The sequence below is a fragment of the Stegodyphus dumicola genome, chromosome 5 (genome assembly GCF_044657685.1).
Source record: "Stegodyphus dumicola isolate Sdum_Otavi_A_Nest chromosome 5, ASM4465768v1".
In the NCBI taxonomy this organism is placed as follows: domain Eukaryota; kingdom Metazoa; phylum Arthropoda; class Arachnida; order Araneae; family Eresidae; genus Stegodyphus; species Stegodyphus dumicola.
This window is the reverse complement of record NC_140772.1, coordinates 151,174,249-151,194,174: the sequence shown is the minus strand read 5'-3', so window position 1 is coordinate 151,194,174 and position 19,926 is coordinate 151,174,249. Positions and strand designations below refer to the sequence as shown.

Sequence of the window (19,926 nt, the reverse complement as noted above, 5' to 3'; positions counted from 1 at the left end):
CAGGTATTGTTGTTCACGTACATGACAAGGACTGGATGGATGAGGCTGGTGCGAAATTATGGATTAACAGAGTGTGGGAGAGAAGGAAAGGTGCTTTATTGAAGAAGAGTTCTCTTCTTGTGCTAGATCAGTTTAGTAGTCATTTGAAAAATTCTGTGAAAGCGAAATTGAGACAGAGAAATTCAGAGCTTGCTGTTATTCTGGGAGGACTTACTTCACTATTGCAACCTCTGGATGTCTCAATAAATAAGCCATTTATAGTGTGAGAGAGGAATGTAACAAATGTATGATGGATGAACCCCCAACATGAAATCAAGCCGAAGGGTGCTTTAAAACAACCTATAATCAAACAAATGTGTCGGTGGATAAAACAGTCATGGTCTAGAGCAGGGATGGGCAAACTTTTTCGGTCGCGGGCCAAAAATCGAAAGAAAAAGTTTGGCAGGCCAAGATAAGTTGTTCTAAAATTTTAAAAACAATATGCAAATATTACAAGTTAACTGTGTTAATGAGATGAATGAAATTGCGATTTCATTTTTAAAAGTTCCTTATATTGAGGTTCGAAGTGAGATGTACTGATTCTAAGGAACGAGGCTAAATGCTCATTTGTCAGTCTACTTCTGAAATAATTCTTTCTAAGATTTATAGTTGAAAACACTTGTTCACATATATAAGTTGAAGCAAACATAGCACTGATTTTCTGGGCATGAGATACAGTACAAAGTCCGTAATCCGGAAGTGCATTATCTGGAATGATCTATAATCTGGACTTCAAAGCCGCTAACTTTTTTTGTATGCTTTACGTATGCAAATTTAATGTATAACGGACGGTATAAGCTAGGCTATAATTATCTTTACTGATTAAGGCATTTCAGTTAATGTTGCAGATTGTGCGATTCGGACATCGCAAACTGAAGGTGAAATTTTCCAGTTATTGGATTTTGTAAAAAAAATGTGGAGAAGCGGTAATAAATGAAGATGATATAACAGAAGTTTTTCATTGTGACAACAATGCCCCAATAATCAGTCAATTAACGGACGGCGAAATCTGTACTATGGTTCTAGATCCAGAAAATACCGCTTCCGATAGTGAAGAAAGTGACAGAGAGGTTATTGAAAATGAAAAAATTTTGATTGACATATTAGTCGGTATTCTCGACACAGCAGTTACAGAACTTGAACAGTGGATCTTTGTAACTGAACAAGAAATTATGCCTGTTTATAGAATTAAAGAGAAAGTATTAGCACAAAAAACGAAGCAACTTAAACAACTTACATTGAAAGAAGATGTTTAATAAAATAAACAAATAAATATTAAGCTTTTTTTTTGTAAATTTTGATATCGTTTAGATCATAATTGCTCTTTATTTCATAAATTACGATTTTATAATTTTAATTGTTTAATTTCTGCATGCCATCTTACCAGATTTAAATTGATGATCTATAATCTGGAAAACCCCTAATCTGGAATCGCCAAAGTCCTGACAAGTCTGAATGATGGACTTTGTACTGTATTAAATTTGGGAAACTTACTTTCGATAATGATTTGTAAAACTCAAACTTTGGCATATTTAGAAACAACTGCTTGAGATGATTGTTAGATTGTAAATCAATTAATTTAAGCTGCAAATATGATCTCACTGTTTCACAATTTACATTGAAAGCCATGGTAAAAATATCCAATTCTGTTTGAATGGCACTGAAATCTGTGTTCGAACTCAAAATGCAGTTTTTTGAAGCCATCTTCATACTTCTGAAGCTTCTTTTCATTTACACTGAGGGTATTGAATTTAACCTCATGAACTGAGACAAGTCGTTCTTAGCTAGATGCCCAGCAAACAGAGTAAGTTTTATTAAGTTTTAAGTTAAGATAAAGTTTTTTCTAAGAGGTCTAATTCACCTGTATTGGATTCCCATATGTCTGCTTGAGAAAGAGATAACGCTTGTTGGCGCCAATCTACATACATAACTAACAAGGAACTTCCGCTTTTAACACTTTACCGATTGAAAGTTGTCTGTGCTTGCAATTTCCGTCGATTTCTGTTTTGTACAACAAAAATAGAGAAAGTAAAATATTATCAGTTCTTTGAAAAAAAGGAAGACAAAAAAATTAAACAAAGCAGAAAAGGAGATGGATATATAATATATAAATGTATACTTGTTTTAATTTTGCCTCAGACTGGCAAATTAAAATTCTATCCCTGGGCCGGAGTTTGCCCATCCCTGACCTAGATGACTATAACAAAAAAAGGTCTGTTTATTATCGAAAATGAAGAGAAAAAAGTGTGCAAAACTGGTTCCAGCAATTCAAAAGAAAGTTTCAGTAAGAGGTTCATGATTGTTGCAGGATTCTTTTACAATGGGAAATTTAAAATAAATAGCGTGGGAAAAAACGTTAAAAATCAACTTGGCATACTATCTAGAGAAAGTTGTACGCCCGAAATTTACAGAAGAAATGCCATTTCTTTATCTTAATAACTTTCAAAGAGTGAAACTTAATCAAAATAAAGCAACAAGTCATAATTCGAAAAATATCACTCATTCCTTGGAACAAAATGAAGACTGATAGAGGTATTGCATATATACCTTTTCAATATATTCTTGGAAATCTCTTGGCGTTTTACCTGTGAACTATTGTGTCTCTGATTTCTTGAAAACAGCTCTTTCTAAGCACAAATTCATCAAAATTGATGGTCTCTGGAAAGTTGTAGAAAAGGAATAGAAATCAATAATGCTAGAAATTTTAAGAAAAGCCCTTGTACAACGATGCAGACTTATAGTCCAGAAAAAAAGTTATCAGATCAAATATTTAAAAAAGTACACTTTGCACTTTAAGCATTAATTAAACGACACCAAAATCGCTTTAAAAGGATGTAAATACACTCTTTATTTATAGGCATTTAAAAAAAAAAAAAAAAGGAAGCCTTGAATAGAATAAACCAGTGGAGTAGCTAGAACTATTGTCGCCTATGGTGGTGTCTGAAATCGTCGCATAGAGCAGTCTCTGAATTGACCATCACTCTTGGTGTACAAAATCAAAATGATATATAGGGAAATATCATGCGAAGTTTATTTTAAAGAAAATCTTCAATCCAACGTTTCCATATTATTATCTCGCTTTTTTTTTTCCCACAAAATCGCCAATTATAATTAAAGGTCTATTTGATTTCCTTGAGTTGCTGTTATGTAAATAGTACAGAAAGATTTCATAAATGCAAAATAATCGTTTCTAGTTCTTAAATACGTCTTTAATAATTGCTATTTAAAAATGTCTTCAAACAAAGGTTAACAAAACAGAAGCAATGGGCAAAGTAGTATTGCTACACAGTCAAAAGTCGTTAATCTGGACTCGTCAGGACTTCGGCGATTCCGGATTATAGATCATCAGTTTAAATCTGGTAAGATGGCATACAGAAATTATAAAATTAAAAATATGAAACCGTAATTTATGAAATAAAGAACAATTATGATCTAAAGGGTATCAAAAATTTAAAAAAAAAAAAAAAAAAAAAAAAAAAAGCTTAATATTTATTTGTTTACTTTATTAAACATTTCTTTCAATGTAAGTTGTTTAAGTTGCTTCGTTTTTTATGTGATAATACATTCTCTTTAATTCTATAAACAGACATAATTTCTTGTTCAGTTACAAAGTTCTGTTGTTCAAGTCCTATAATTGCTGTGTCGAGAATACCGACTAATTTGTCAGTCGAAATTTTTTCGTTTCCAATAACCTCTGTCACTTTCTTCGCTATTGGAAGCGAATTATAATGACGAGGAATTTGATTTAAATCATATCAAAGACGGAGTACATCGAGATGAAATACTACATGTAGTAAGGAAATATAAGCCAAATAAAATAAAAACATCTGCCTTGAAGATAAGGATAGTGCTGACAGATCAACTTCAATTCATTGCGTGCCACGGCGTTAAAGATAAACAAAGTTTAATAAACAAACGTTAAAGTTTAGATAAACAAATTATATGCCTTTATCCATTTTTTGCAGCAATTCCACTTTTTGTTTAATGGACTTCGAAACATACTTTCGCTTTGTAGATCCTTTACATATTAGTGAATATATATCAGAAATTCTATTTGACATAATCGAAAGTTCAAGCTTACTTTTATAAAATTGCTCTAACAGTCTGCAAAAAATAATAAGCCGAATCCAATTCGAAGATTAAGGAACAACGCAATCTGCAACATTAACTGAATTAGATAATTTTAGCTTAGTCTATACCGTCGGTTATACATTAAACGCGCATTCGTAAACATATTTTGCGCACGCGCACATGCATATTTGCAGCCGTAAAGGTCTTACGCGCATGCGGCAACGTGAAAATTTGTAGCTTTGAGGTCTGGATTATAGATCATTCCGGATTATGGGTGTCCGAATTAATGACTTTTGACTGTATCTGGAACTTCGTTCTGAAGATTGTATTTTAGAATAAACTGCAAAAATTCAAAAGTACCCACTGTTCCGGTTTCCTGCTTCGTTTTCCTTAGCAGTAACGGAAATATAACTTTGAGACACTTCTCTCTTAATGAGGAATTCTTCCTTATTAATGTCATTGCAATCATAATTTAGTTGATATTCCTAATTTTCCTTCAAAAGTTTTGAAGGTATATAAAAAAGATATAACAATTTAAAATCCCTTGGTATTTCACTGAATGGTTCATCTACAGCAAAAACCATTTTTCTTCTCAATTTAGTTCCACATGGAAATATAGAATCTTAATATTCTTCACCTGCGTTGATGATCCCCCTGACTAAGCCAGTGTAGTAGTTTTCAAGGATCAGAGTTTTGTCATATCATTTTGTGAAGCAGAATATATTCTGCATTATAGTCTCAGCTGAACTTTTTCCCTTAGCTAGAACTGCAGCTAATATGTAATATAATAAGCATTTGCATTATAATAGATAACCAGGGTTCATTTCATATAAAAAAAAAACTCATGAAAATATTAACAGATTGAAGCATTTTGATATCAGGTATTTTATTAAAGACTGTCAGATAAAGGAGTGATTAAAATGATATACACCAATTTCAGAAAATGTTTCAGACATTTTTAAGTAAAGCTATATCCTTTGTAAAATTCATAAATTTCAGAACAATGTAAATTTTTTTAAGAATCTACTTTTTCAAATTTGAAATATAATGCAATTTATATTTCAAACAGAATACTAAAATCGCAGTGTAAGTGATTTAGTATTACTACCATAAAGTTTCAATTTCAATGGTTTGATGTTCTGTCCTGCTATATGTATCTGTTGCATCAAGTGGATTATCATTAAAATTTTTTTTTTTTGAAAAACAATTATTATTTTACAATTTATATTTTATGAAAATTTGTACTGTGAGATCAAATCAAGAAATCTGAAAGAATGGAATCTATGCTAAAACTTTAGTAAACCTCGAGATGTTGTAAGTTTCTCACATATATTAACATTTGTTTTCTCCCACCGGTAGTGGAGTGGTTAAGACCACTGAATACTGGAAGCTTGATCGGGTTTTGATTCCAGGTTGGTTTTCATGGTTTTCTCCATATGTAGCATGAATTATGAGTGAGTTTCCCCTTAGAAATTCCTTTATGAAAGCGTTTCTTCTCGTAGATAGATGGCTCTTGTGTGCTTTGCAATGATTGAATAACCTAATCTAATGCTTATTTTTTATTTAATTATATTGATGAGTTTATTTTACTGTGATGGTGATTTTTCATCCTGTTTCATCATTTTTTATTTTAGATTTCTGTTCTCGATTATATGAAATCAGCATTTCCTTTTGGTTATAACCCATCAATACAGGATTCTGGGAAAATGAGGGTTCTTGAAAAAATGTTAACAGCCTTATTTTCACAAAAGAAAAGAAAAGAAAAAATAGTTATTGTTTCTTGTTTCACTCAGGTTTGTATGCATTTTTGATTAAAGCATGTTTCTTGCATTAGCTCATTCCTTAACTTTATGTTCGAATACAGTATTCAGTTTTGGCTCTTGAGACTAGAAAATAATTTTAAAATAAATTGAACTGTCAGTTATCCACGTGTAGATTATCCTTTCGTAGTCTCAAAAAGGTTTTCTGGAAATGATACTTGAAAAAGTTGCAAAATCTATGAGTTCGTAGAAAAAATTCAAGACTTTTGATGAATTGACTGATCGAAGAATAAATTATAAGACAGATGCAAATAGTTTTTTAAATGCTGGCATAACTTGCTCTTGAAATGTTATGCATCACCTTATGGCATTTATTTACACTAAACAAGGTGTAATGTGATTGCGGTTAATGTTATCATTTGGATGTTGTTATCGAATTTCTTAAGTTCTCCCCGTTTGAATATAAATTTTCCTCACAAGAAGTGAAAATACTTCACTTATTATGATCAACAATTTAGTTAACATGATCAAAATGGCTTGGAATTAAATTTAAAGCTTGTAGAGACATTAGGATTTTTGATGAAAAATAAGAGATGCAAAAAATGAGCTATGCCCTCGTCGGGACTCGAACCTCAGACCCCTTGAATACAGTCAAAAGTCGTTAATCCGGACTCGTCAGGACTTCGGCGATTCCGGATTATCGATTTTTCCGGATTATAGATCATCAGTTTAAATCTGGTAAAATGGCATGCAGAAATTATAAAATTGAAAATATGAAACTGTAATTTACGAAATAAAGAACAATTATGATCTAAAGGGTACCAAAATTTACAAAAAAAAAAAAGCTTAATATTTATTTGTTTACTTTATTAAACATTTCTTTCAATGTAAGTTGTTTAAGTTGCTTCGTTTTTTATGTGATAATACATTCTCTTTAATTCTATAAACAGACATAATTTCTTGTTCAGTTACAAAGTTTCGCTGTTCAGGTCCTATAATTGCTGTGTCGAGAATACCGACTAATTTATCAATCGAAATTTTTCGTTTTCAATAACCTCTGTCACTTTCTTTGCTATCGGAAGCGAAATATAATGACGAGGCATTTGATTTAAATCATATCAAAGACGGAGTACATCGAGATGAAATACTACATTGAGTAAGCAATTATAAGCCAAATAAAATAAAAACATCTGCCCTTAAGATAAGGATAGTGCTGACAGATCAACTTCCAATTCATTGCACGCTGATGCGGCGTTAAAGATAAACAAAGTTTAGATAAACAAACGTTAAAGTTTAGATAAACAAACATTAAAGTTTAGATAAACAAACATTAAAGTTTAGATAAACAAACGTTAAAGTTTAGAAAACAAAGGATATGCCTTTATCCATTTTTTGCAGCAATTCCACTTTTTGTTTAATGGACTCCGAAAGATACTCTATTTGACATAATCGAAAGTTCAAGCTTACTTTTATAAAATTGCTCTAACAGTCTGCAAAAAATAATAAGCCGGATCCAATTCGAAGATTAAGGAACAACGCAATCTGCAACATTAACTGAAATAGATAATTTTAGCTTAGCTTATCCCGTCTGTTATACATTAAACGCGCATTCGTAAACGTATTTTGCGCATGCGCACACGCAAATTCGCAGCAGTAAAGGTCTTACGTCAACGCGACGCATGCACAGAAAGTTTGTAGCTTTGAGGTCCGGATTATAGATCATTCCGGATTAACGACTTTTGACTGTATGCGCCAAGTGTGCTGACCATTACACCACAAAGGTGAGGGGAAGGTGGGAGAAATATCTTAATAAGCTTAATATTAATTTCTAACCCATTTCTCCATTATAAAAGGAAAAAGAGGAGATATTGCGAATTTAACGAATTTCAATGTTTACACATTTTTAGAACGATTTCGATAAAGAATTTTAAAAAAAGCTAATGTTTTGGAATAAAAGTTTTTTGGCATCAGCTTATTATTTGAAATGAGAAATATCATCTGACTTTTACATTTATTCTTCTTTCAAAATGTCACATAATCAGTGGATTGAAGGGCTTGTTTTTGTGCTTTCTGAAGAGAAATAATCCTATTCCATAATTCAAAAACGTTGTAAAATGCATGGTATCAAAATTGTTAAGCATAAAATTAGCAATGTTATTAATCAGAAAAGGAAAAACAGTCAGTCATTAATTCTACATGGAAACAAGTCTCCAAATGAATACCCCCAAAAAGTACATACTGTTTCTAATATTTTTGAAGTTAAAACAGTGGTCACAAGAAAAAATCTGCTGATGCAGAAATTACTTGCAAAGTTTTTAAATAAATCTGTAGCAACAATAAATAAAATAATAAATCAAAATTTATAGCTTAATAAAAAAAAAAAACAATTGTTCGGCAGCTTTTGCCAAGGCATATGGCTCAGTGCAGAAAAATTTGTAGGACCCTGTATAAAACTACTTAGCTGGGGATAATACAACACATTGAGATAAATGGAAATACACTATGGCCCTTGATGAAGCGTGGATTTACCTAAATGACTGCAACAAAATAAGCTCTGTTTATTATCAAAAATGAAGAGAAAAACTGTACAAACCTTTTCCATCAATGCAAAGAAAGTTTGTTAGGAAACTGTGGGAAATTAAAAGTAAGAAAAGTAAAAAAAAATTTTAAAGTAACTCAATGTACTATCAAGGGAGTGTTTGGTATTGTCTTAACTGTTGATCTACCGAATTTTGTTAGTTAATTAACTAGTTTTATAATGGATGGTGCCACCTCTTCTTCAGACAGTATTTTTGTTAAAGCAGTGTTTATGCTTATAGTTTCCTTACATGCAATTTTTCCATTGAATTTGCAAAGAGCTTTTACAATGCTATCTTTGAATTTTTGTTATCAATTTACTGTCAAATAAATTTCATGTTAACATCACAAAGAGTTGAAATAAGAAGCAAATGAAATAACTGTTATCTTAAGTGGCAACAGTGTGTAATTTATCTCTCTTAAATTCATTATATCTCTTCTTTCAATACTTTGCTTACAACAAATTGTTTGTAAATAGGTTTTGAAGCAACTAAACATAGCAGTACAAAAAAAATCTGGTGTATTTTGTCTAAGTGTTTTATTCACTATATGCGGAAAATTCTTAATACAGTCTCTATCCATAACATTAGGGGCTCACTTTTCAGTTATATTAATATTGAATAATTCATTAAAATAATTAAATCAGCTAATCTAATAAAAAAAATATTTCACTTCGTACACTGAAAGTTTTCGTATAGGTACCATAAATCACAGCAAAATAAATAAATATTTTGAAAAACGTAAAAAATTATTAATATTAAATAATAATAAATCTGATCATGCAAATTTGAAAGACAGTTCTGAATTTTTAATTGGCTGTCTCATTTGGCTGATGGCACACCCAATTAAATTGGGTAATGAAATGACTGGGGAAAGAGATGGTGCTATCTCTTATAAAACTAATTACTAAGTAACCAAATTCGGTAGATCGCCAATTACGACAATACCGAAAGTTTTATGTCTGATATTTACAGAAGAAATTCCATTTCTTTATCCCAATGCCTTTTAAAGAGTAAAACTTCATCAAGACAAAACAGCAAATCATTCTTCAAAAATTACCACTGCATTCTTTGAAAAAATGAAGATTTAATACATGTACTGCATCAATCTTTTCACCTTTCAACATATTCCTGATAAGTCCTCTGATGTTTCTCCTATGGATTATTGTGCCTTTAGTCTCTTGAAAAGAGCTCTTTCTAATCACAAACTCACCATGATTGCTGGACTCTGGAAAGTAGTGGAAGAGGAATGGAAATCAATATTCTTGGGAATTTTATCAAAAAATTGTGATGCAGATTTATAGCCCAGAAGATAAACTATCATATAAAACATTAAAAAAAATATTCTTTACGTTTTAAACATTAATTACGCAACCTGAAAATCATTCTAAAATAGTGTAAACACCTTCTGTATAAAGAAAAAAAGTACTAATTATAATAGAATCAGGTCTTACAAAATTATTTTAATGTTTATAATGAAGGAAACATCAGAGAATATCTGTAGAAAAGCAAGGATATTATAGTCTTTAGGATTTTATCAGATTGAAGTATTCTGAATGAGGTGACAGAAAAATAGACAGTATAAAAAGCAGTAAGAATAAAACAATAATTATGTGAAGTAGCAGAGATGAATCTCTGGAATAGGTAAATAAGATATTAAACTCTATAATTGGTCGCTTTGAATTTGATTTTAAAAGTATCACATGTTTTCATAGTATTTTCTATGTTGTCCAAAATATGTTAATAAGACCGAAATAAATATAGGTAATTTCTTAGAAGGAAAGGTGAAATCTACATATTTTTTACCATTATTTTAATTAAATATTTTTAGTAGGATTAGTTGTTTTCAATTGTCCGTTTTTTCTGTTTACCTTTGCATACTCATGTATTAGTTAATTTATCATAAAAGGAGAAGAAATGTTGTACCTGTTAAAAGAAAATGTACTTTTGTCTAAAATTCCCAAATGTGCTCATCACTGGCTACCTCAATAAAACCACTGAACATTGGTAGTTCAACCCAGATTGGAATCATTGTGAACAGGGCAGATGCAGGCATATTTTCAGATCCGTTTTATAGATCAATAAATAAGCAATTAAATTGTTCACTAAATTATTAGCCTAGTCTTGAAGAAAATAGATGAAATAAACCTTAAATTGCATGTTTGTCTAAACTAATTTACTAAAGGATTCAAATTTAGTTGCTAAGGGACAAACTATGAAAGTAAGTATAAGTTTTTTTTTTTATTATTATTATTTTTTTTTTTTTATTTTTAGAATTGCATATTACTATTTGCGCGTGATAACTTTTTTACATAAAATATCATTCCAATGTGTATTTATATTCAATTCAAATTTTCGAAACACAAAAATGTAAACATACAAAATATTTATGAATATGTTTTTATTCTTTTAATTTGTTTAAAAATTAACATAACTTTTCAGACACTTAATATAATAGAAGATATGTGTAAAAAGAAAAACTATGATATTCTACGACTTGATGGCTCTACATCTGCATCAACCAGGCAAGAAATTGTAGATATATTTAACCTTTCGTATACTAAGTTCAGTAAGTTATTTTTAATATTTCGTACATTAAAATGTATGTTTTGACAACTATGTAGTCATTGCATATTTGATGTGCAAATTTAAGGAAATTTTTACATTTGGAAAAGGTTCTCATAAACAATTTTACAGTAATTTTTGGTGTGAAAAAAGATTCATATTAAGAATAATGTAATGTTAATCTAATGTAAAGCAGTTCTTCTTATTTAAAATGTTTTTAGATTTGTTAAAATATTGAATGGTAAGGTGGGAAATATTTATATTTTTTCAGTGTGACATTCAAGACCATTCAACATTCAGAATCTGGATTATTTTCCCCATAATTTTTATACACTTTTTATAGACATTTTCACTACAAAAAACCTCAAGAATACTATGAAAATAAGCAGTATATATTAAAACTGTTCACAAGTTCACAGTCACTGAAACAACAGAAAAATCTCATACAACTGAACCTCTGTTAACAGACATTCCATTTTAGCAGTTGGATTCTGAATTCCTGGATCCTTAAAGTGGGAGACATGCACTCCAAGAGTGTTCACTAATAGAAGGTTTGATTGTATCTGATATGTAGCTATATTTGATTTCTTTAAATGCGCAAGAAATGTATACAATGAAACCATGGTTCATAAACTTAATTTGTTCCTGAAGATAGTTCATAAACCAAAATAATTTTTCCCATAAGAATTCATGTTTGATGAATTAATCCATTCCTGGATCCTAAATGAATGCTTAAAAAGGAGTAGTTTGTATGTAAAACCAGTAAAATGCTTTATAATGCAAAACCAATGGAATTCATTAAATCTAACATCTACACAATATTTATCATAGTACTAAATGTATAAAATATAGGAAAACCTGAATTAAATTTTATGGTATCTCTGCGAAGGAATATTGTTCACATGAATAGAAAATGTTGAAGAAGCTAAAGGTGCAAAATGTTACTGTTTGGAAAAGAAAACCTATTCAATAAAAATATCACGTATCTAATGTCTTTTTGTTTTTTCCCCTTTCTTTTTCTTTTCCCTCTTTCTTTTAACACCACTTACCTGTACTTCAGAATCAATGAGCGTTTGTCCCATTAAAATATTTTTCACTATGATTTGTTTCTGTGTATGCTTTAAAATGTCCCTAAAGCAAGATGTGTCATTGTAAATAAATATACTACTGCTTATTACTGCTTTATCAGGGTAATAATGTTCTATAAACCTTTGTGTCTTACCTGCACAAATTTCATGGATCAAATAACTAGGAACATCTTCCCTCCCGTCATCATCTTAAGACATTTCTTCCACTGCATTTTGGAATATTTATTGCTGGCTTACTTGTTCATACCTTAAGACATTATTCATTATCTAAGACATGTTTTGTTAAAAAAAATTTTTTGTTATCCTAGGCAATTGTAAACCAAGGTTTCACTATTTATACATATGAACACATACAATATGTAGAGGGAAAGAGCAGTGACAGATAATTAATGAATCTTTATGTGTATATTAAATATGGCTTTATTCAGCTTAAATCAAATTAAAGTGTCTATGAAATTGCTGTAAAAATTGTTGAAGTATAAATTGTTATTGATATATTTTTCTATTTCAGAAAGCAAACACTATCAGTTTCTGCATTAATAATAGTAAGACAATAAATTTATACTTGAACTGCCTAAAAAATTTTTGAATAATCTGAATTTTAGATTTTGTTGAGAATTCTTCTTCTTAGTCTACCAAATCTATAATTATGTTTGCATATTATTAAAGCTAACACACACAGACTGTAAAAAAATCTTGAACTTTCAATATGTTTTTAACGAGCAACCATTATTTTTGTGTCATAAAATTGGATAACCAATAAATAAGCTATGATAAGCCAAGTAAATTAATGAGTTCTGATGCAGAACCTAATTTAAATTTATCAATTTACTGCTAATTTCACTATGAGCTTAAAATTTGAAAAAGTTATGAATTTTAAATTATTTCATTTACATTGCTGGGCAATTGCTGGAAAATACAATCACCCACAGTAACCACAAAATATGAAAAAGTAGACCAAGTGTGGGATACAGTCTTGCATGTTCATTATGTGACCGGTTTAAAAAATTTGATGCATGCAGGTAGTTGTTGTACCAAGTGAAAGTTTTATGGGAAAGATTTCACTGATGATCTTGAAAGTTTTGGTATGTCTTCCCAACATCACTTAGAGATCATAGCAGTGGCTGTATCATTGGAAAAATGAAAGAAGAAAACAGAAAGAAACTCCCTAGAAACATTGTGAAAAATAACAAATGTTTCTAGGGAGTTCAACATCCTCCACAGCTTTGTTTAATGGCTGTGGAAAGCTTTTAAAACAACTGGAGTGTATAGCCAGTGTTATGGGGGAGGTTCTGTTGTGCAGGAGACAGAGTACATGCATATTAACACAATTACCTTTAGTAGTCGCCACATTTTCAGAATGTACCTAACTCTGGCAAACATGCTCGTAACAATTCTTCAGTCAAGTAATGCTACTATTTTCATATATTTTATTATTATTTTTTTATTGTATTCTAAGTTCCAATGGCTTTTATAAACAAATCATGATATTTTTTGCCTTGGTTTTAAAATATGAGCTTGTAAAAGTTGCCAGTAATGGAAGAAACTGTAGTAAAATTTCTGCAAGAATACAGAATTTTGCTGAAAATTTTCTAAAGAGAAGCTACAAGAAAAGCATTTCCTTGATAGCTGCTGTTGCTGAGGGTTGCATGAAGCCAAATCTCTGCAATTCTCTGATGTTTTTTAAGTGAAACCAGATTGCTATGTACTTTGTGAGAAGAATAGCACAAAGACTTGCAGAAAAATTTGGAGAAGAATGTGTTTTATTTTTTAATATATCATGCAATTGCTATTTAATAATTTAAATTTGTATTTTAAATTACTAAAGCATGTTTTCTTTTCACATGTTAATAATGTTTACCTACTTACAATAAATATTGGTAGTTTGGGAATCTTTCTTAAAAAAAAAAAAAAAAAAAAAATGGGCACGAAAACTATGAATTTGTATCCAACAAGAGAATTTTCCTTTTCATCTGTAAAAATTTGCCAAATTGCGCTAGGGTGATTGCATTAATATTTAAGTATGAGGCAGTTATATTCCTCTATCAGATAAAAAAAACCAATGCACCATAGCTCAGCAAGTGAAAAAGGAGTTTCTTGCTGCCACAGGAGAGCGAATCTGTTCAAAAGGTGTAGCTAGGAATTTGGGAGAAGAGAATTGTACACTGGCTGTCCATTGTACTAATGTAGTGTAATGTACTTTTCCATTGTCCAGACAACGCCATACTTTCTGTTTGAAATGGTGTCCTGAGCATTGAAATTGGATTGAACAGGAATGAGCTTGTATATTATTCCCAGATGTGGAGTAAGTTTAATCTGTCATCAGAGTTTAGATGGCAATTGATCTGGTATGAGAGTGGTACTACCTATCATCCAAACAATATCCAGGATTAGAACCAATATCCGAGACGCAGTATCATGGCATGGTCTAACACCATAAACAATAGGTAGACACGCCCTACATTTACATCTCACCCAGTGGCATTTACTGGTTAAAAATATCCTCAAATAATGACAGAGAAGTGGGATCAATTGCCAGGGTTCGTATGGTCCTTAAGAGACCTTAAAAGTCCTTACGTTTTTTGGAATCGATTTTTTGGTCCTTAAAAGTCCTTAATTTTGGCCAAAACCGGCAGAAGGTCCTTAATTTTAATCCTGTGAAATTTCTGTCTGTTTTTACGATTGCCATTTTGAGTGTAAATTAGCAGTTCGGAGGTATATTTTTGGCGATTCACTAATATACACTGGTGTGCAAAAATTAAGGATGAAGTCAAAAATTAGCATATCAGCTGAACAAAGAGGCAGAGCGGACAGAAAGACCAATCAGGAGATTAAGTAAGGTGATGTACGGTAGCACATGTGCAGATATGCAGGTAGACGTAATGGGGGAGTGTCTGAGTAGTATAAAGCATGTTATCGGTGTAAGATCAGTATTTCTGGCAAAGAGATTGCACGCCGTATAGCAGTTATAATCACACCAAGTTGCAGCCTCAGCGAGAAATGGCGAATAATCAATCAGTTAGACGACATCTGGATGCTTTTACCCGAGGTCGAATCATTGGGAAGTTGGAGGAAGGCTGCAGTGTGACAAGTGTGGCTGCAGAGTTCGGAATTACTCACAGCATCATTTCACGACTTTGAAAACAGTTTCAAACTACAGGAACAGCTATCCGGGGGTTTAGTTGTGGTCCTCCACGAGGAACCACACCCGCAGATGACCGGTATATTGCCTTACAGGCCAGAAGAAACAGGCGGCAGACAGCGGGAGAAATCGCTAGACACACGACACAAGCGACTGGACGACCGATATCGTGTTTTACCGTGGCCAGAAGACTGCACGGTGGTGGTCTGTTTGCACGACGTCCTGTACAGTGTGTACCTCTAACGCCTGCCCATCGGAGAAGGCGTTCTCTGTGGTGCCAGGAACACCGGAATTGGAGAGACAATGAATGGGGACGAGTACTCTTTACAGATGAGAGCAGATTCAGTCTGAGTAGCGATTCTCATCGCATACTCATCTGGAGGGAAGCCGCAGTCATCCCTCGAACATCATTGAAAGGGACAGGTATGGAGGTGGCGGTGTTCTCATTTGGGGAGGCGTCATGCTTGGTAGTCGTACAGACCTTCACATCTTCGACGCAGGTTGAGTCAACGGGACCCGTTATTGTAACAAGATTCTTCTTCCATATGTGCGTCTTTTTAGAGGCGCTATGGGTCCGCAGTTCCTATTCATGGATGACAGTGCACCATGTCATCGCACAATAGCTGCCGAACAGCTCTTAGAGAGTGAGGATATTGAACATATGGATTGGCCGGCACGATCTCCGGATCTCAATCCCATCGAGCATGTATGGGATTTTCTAGGCAGACGCTTGGCAGCTCGTACCTTACCACCAGTAATGATTCCGGAGCTTCGATTGGTGCTGCAAGACGAATGGGCAGCAATGCCTCAACAACTCATTGACACCCTCATTCTCAGCATGGGCAGACGCTGTGAAACCTGCCTAGCAGTCAGGGGAGATCATATCCCCTATTAGAGACCGGATGTTTCTTGCTGGACACCCATCACGGATGTTTCGGCCTTCAGTCGCATTGCGTTCCATGCTACTTTTTCAATAAAGCTTCTTTTTATATCTCTGATGTCTCTTTTAGTAAGTGTTGCTTACATTACTCATGTCCTTACGTATTGGGGATCTTACGGTATTAAATGTGTTGATTTGGAAAGCTTTTGTACAAAGTTACATTGAAAAAACCGTCTCGTCCTTAATTTTTGCACACCAGTGTATATGGTTATTTGAATGGGTAATCTACAATCAGGAAGTGAAACAAGTATTTCGAAATTATTTCACTTTTTCTACTCAAGAGCTCTTAAACAACTTTTCGCTTTTGAGGATGTAAATTCTTTTATTGAACGGCTCTAAATTTGGCGACTTATCAACATTTTGGCGATTTTTTAAGATCAGTTTTTATAGAAAATTTTAGTTTCCATGATTTGGGAATTTTTCGACGATTTTTTTTAAACATTCTAACATTGATAAATATCATTAAAATAATGGTAATATATTGAAATTATATTTAAAAAATAACATTTTAAAAAAAATATCTTCTTTTTAATTTTTTCATGATAAAAGTTTTCTCATGTAATTTTCTCAGTGTTCAGAATTCTCAAAATATGCATAAGTTTTCTCTATAAAATTAATTTCACACTTTTTCCATCTTAAAAAATATTTCTGGTTGTTTGCTGTTACAAAATTGGTAGGCGTAATTTTTCTTCCGGACATTAGACATTGCAACTTGGAAAGTTCAGAAGGATTTGAAAGCAAGATTTATAGACCCACCAGTAAAAATTCTTTCCTTATTTTAATATAACGGATATTGAACCTTGTAAGAAGAACAAAGCTAAATTTTCAGAATAAACAGAATACTTTTATTTGAATTTTAAAACAGAACCAAAAAAAAAATAAATGCTGCAGCTCTTAACTATCAAAATTTTAAACTCTTAAACTACTACAGTTAAAACTCTTACAACTATTAAAATACTAAACATTAAACTCTCTAAACAAAATATATAAAAAAATCTTCCGAATCCTCTTCTTGTTGCCACACCGTAAAATGCAAGTTCTTGTCCTATTATTTATATTTCACGTTCTCTTTAAGACACGATCTTTATAAGTCATGATCTTTACAAGTCACGATCTTTTCAAGTCCCCCCACAAGAAGCACATTCATCGTCGTAGAGACAATGTTGCTCAGAGTTCATTGAGAGAGAAAGAGTTAACAGCTAACCTTGACAAAGCATCAGCATTCCCATGTGAACTTCTTTTGCGGTACGTCACAGTCATGTTATACCGTTGTAACCAACGAGACAATTTAGCACCATGAGGGGTGCTTTGAGTCAAGTAGGTGAGGGGATTGTGATCAGGCACAATCTGCACTTTGGCACCGAAAATCCATGTGTCAAATTTTTTCAAGGCTTCGATGACACAAACTGCTTCTCGTTCGAAGGTTGACCATCGTTGTTGACAGGACGTTAGTTTCTTGCTGAAAAATGCTATGGGCATTTCTTTTGTAAATGGATTATGTTCATTATCATTCTCACCTATGGTAGGCAATCCCAGTAGCTGTTGTTCCTTATCATCTTTTCTCTCTTCTATCTTTCCAATGGCTTTGTCATGTAGCTCATACCATTTATCAATTGTTTCAGCTTTATCAATTTCTTCAAATATGGGATTTCTGTGCTTGCTGAAAGTCCTATAAACTAAAAAAAAATCTCAGCAATTTTTTTCTTCTGCTTTTTCTAATAATTCTTCATCAACATGATGTAGATCATCTACCTAGGACTCGGGCTCTTCTATAAATTCAGCAATTCCTTCCGTTTCTTTCTCGTCTTCCAGTTCTTCGCTGTCATCCGAATAACTTTCTGTTCAATGTTCCATGTTTTCACCCTTGAACTTGAAAGGTTTCTGTGGTTTTCAGATTCATTTTGGATGATATTTTCCTTTTCAGTTTCAACTTTTGTTGTATAATCCACACTTTCTTTTTCATCTCCCAGTTCAACAGTATCAATGCTGTCCTTATTGTACTTTTTGTTTCTGTTATCATCCAGAATTTCTTTTTCAGTAAATTGTAATAGTTCACTGTTATCTGCAAGTTTATTTTCAGTTTCAAGATCTGCAGCTTCTGTGTGATTTACATTTTCATTTGTTGGTGGAGTTTGTGTTAGTTGAACACGAGATTCAATTTCGAGTTTCCTCAATTCAAACTCCATTTTCTCTCTTTTCTGCTGTGCTTCTAATTCTTCTTTCCTTCGTTGTTCCTCAATCTCTTCTTTCCTTCGCCTTTCCTCAAGCTCTTCTTTCTCCTTTCTTCGCTGTTCCTCAATCTCTTCTTTCCTTCGCCTTTCTTCAAGCTCTTCTTTCTCCTTTCTTCGCTGTTCCTCAATCTCTTCTTTTCCCTTTCTTCGCTGTTCCTCAAACTCTTCTTTCTCCTTTCTTCGCTGTTCCTCAATCTCTTCTTTCTCCTTTCTTCGCTGTTCCTCTTCTTTTCTTTTCCTCTCTTCAATAATCGTTAAAAACACTTCTTTAGCAAATGCTTCATCATATGTATCACTTTGAATTATTTCATTTTTTATCGCCACGATTTTCATACTTGGATCTACTTGAATTTCTAATTCAGCAGCTAAAGCCAGCAAATCCTCTTTTTTCCCACGTCCCATAAAAGCCATGTCTCGATTTTATTCAGCCAATAGACTCTTAGTTTTATTTTTTTTTTTAAATTTCTTTTCTTTTTCTATTTAAATATAATTCACAATGAATTTAATTTTATTAGGCACAAAAATCAATCAGTGGAATGAATACTTAATGTGTTGTTCATCTACTCTGGCGAGTCAAACGAAATTACATTTGAACACTGGCATATTCATTACTTTGACAAGTAAATAAACTAAGATTCCATGATGGAAATAATAATTAACTTTTCATAATCTTAATTAATTATTTTACGTTTACAAGGTAAATTGAGCTCTCACCTGAGTTATTTTGGTTCGTAATTATATGCGGGGAAATCCCGATCCTGTCGACTGCGCCAGTAAAAATTCTTTCCTTATTTTAATATAACAGATATTGAACCTTGTAAGAAGAACAAAGCTAAATTTTCAGAATGAACAGAATACTTTTATTTGAATTTTAAAACAGAACCAAAAAAAAAAAAAAAAAAAACAAATGCTGCAGCTCTTAACTATCAAAATTTTAAACTCTTAAACTACTACAGTTAAAACTCTTACAACTGTTAAAATACTAAACATTAAACTCTCTAAACAAAATATATAAAAAAATCTTCTGAATCCTCTTCTTGTTGCCACACCGTAAAATGCAAGTTCTGGTCCTATTATTTATATTTCACGTTCTCTTTAAGACACGATCTTTATAAGTCATGATCTTTACAAGTCACGATCTTTACACCACCATTCCAGAAGATTTTAGAAAATTGTGACAAAATGAAAAATGTCTCTATGGTATTAACACGTAATGGATGTATTTTTCAGAAAGTTTGCAATGAATTTCTTACTTTTTGGAGAACATCTGGAAGAACAATGAAAACATAATATTTGAATGCTTTACTTGTGATACTAGAATCGTTTTCTTAACATGCTTTTCTTCCCTTTATTTTCTCTACTTTTCACTATACACAAGTATGAAAAATATTAAAAATGCTTCTAATCTTATGACATGGACAGGCATTATAGAAAGGAATTTTTTATTAATAAAGAAATTGAAAACTGGCAATTTAAAAGATTCATCTAATATGACTTTATGCATCATACACAGG

General features: G+C 32.2%; 1 protein-coding gene across 8 annotated transcripts in view; it reads left to right on the top strand.

The window, feature by feature from the left end:
* Window positions 1–19,926, top strand: part of LOC118186506 (DNA repair and recombination protein RAD54B-like) — a 176,394-nt gene that overhangs the window by 118,549 nt on the left and 37,919 nt on the right. For 7 of the 8 annotated variants that reach the window (XR_015041298.1, XM_085817212.1, XM_085817210.1 and 4 more), the window contains 2 exons: window positions 5,745–5,903; window positions 10,889–11,015. Coding sequence is in view for 7 of the 8 variants with exons in the window: in XM_085817212.1 (XP_085673338.1) it covers window positions 5,745–5,903; window positions 10,889–11,015 (286 nt within the window). In the remaining variant the exon portion in view is untranslated. Of the gene's footprint in view, window positions 1–5,744; window positions 5,904–10,888; window positions 11,016–12,610; window positions 12,645–19,926 lie in introns of all 8 variants that reach the window. The other variant, XM_085817213.1, reaches the window with a different exon arrangement.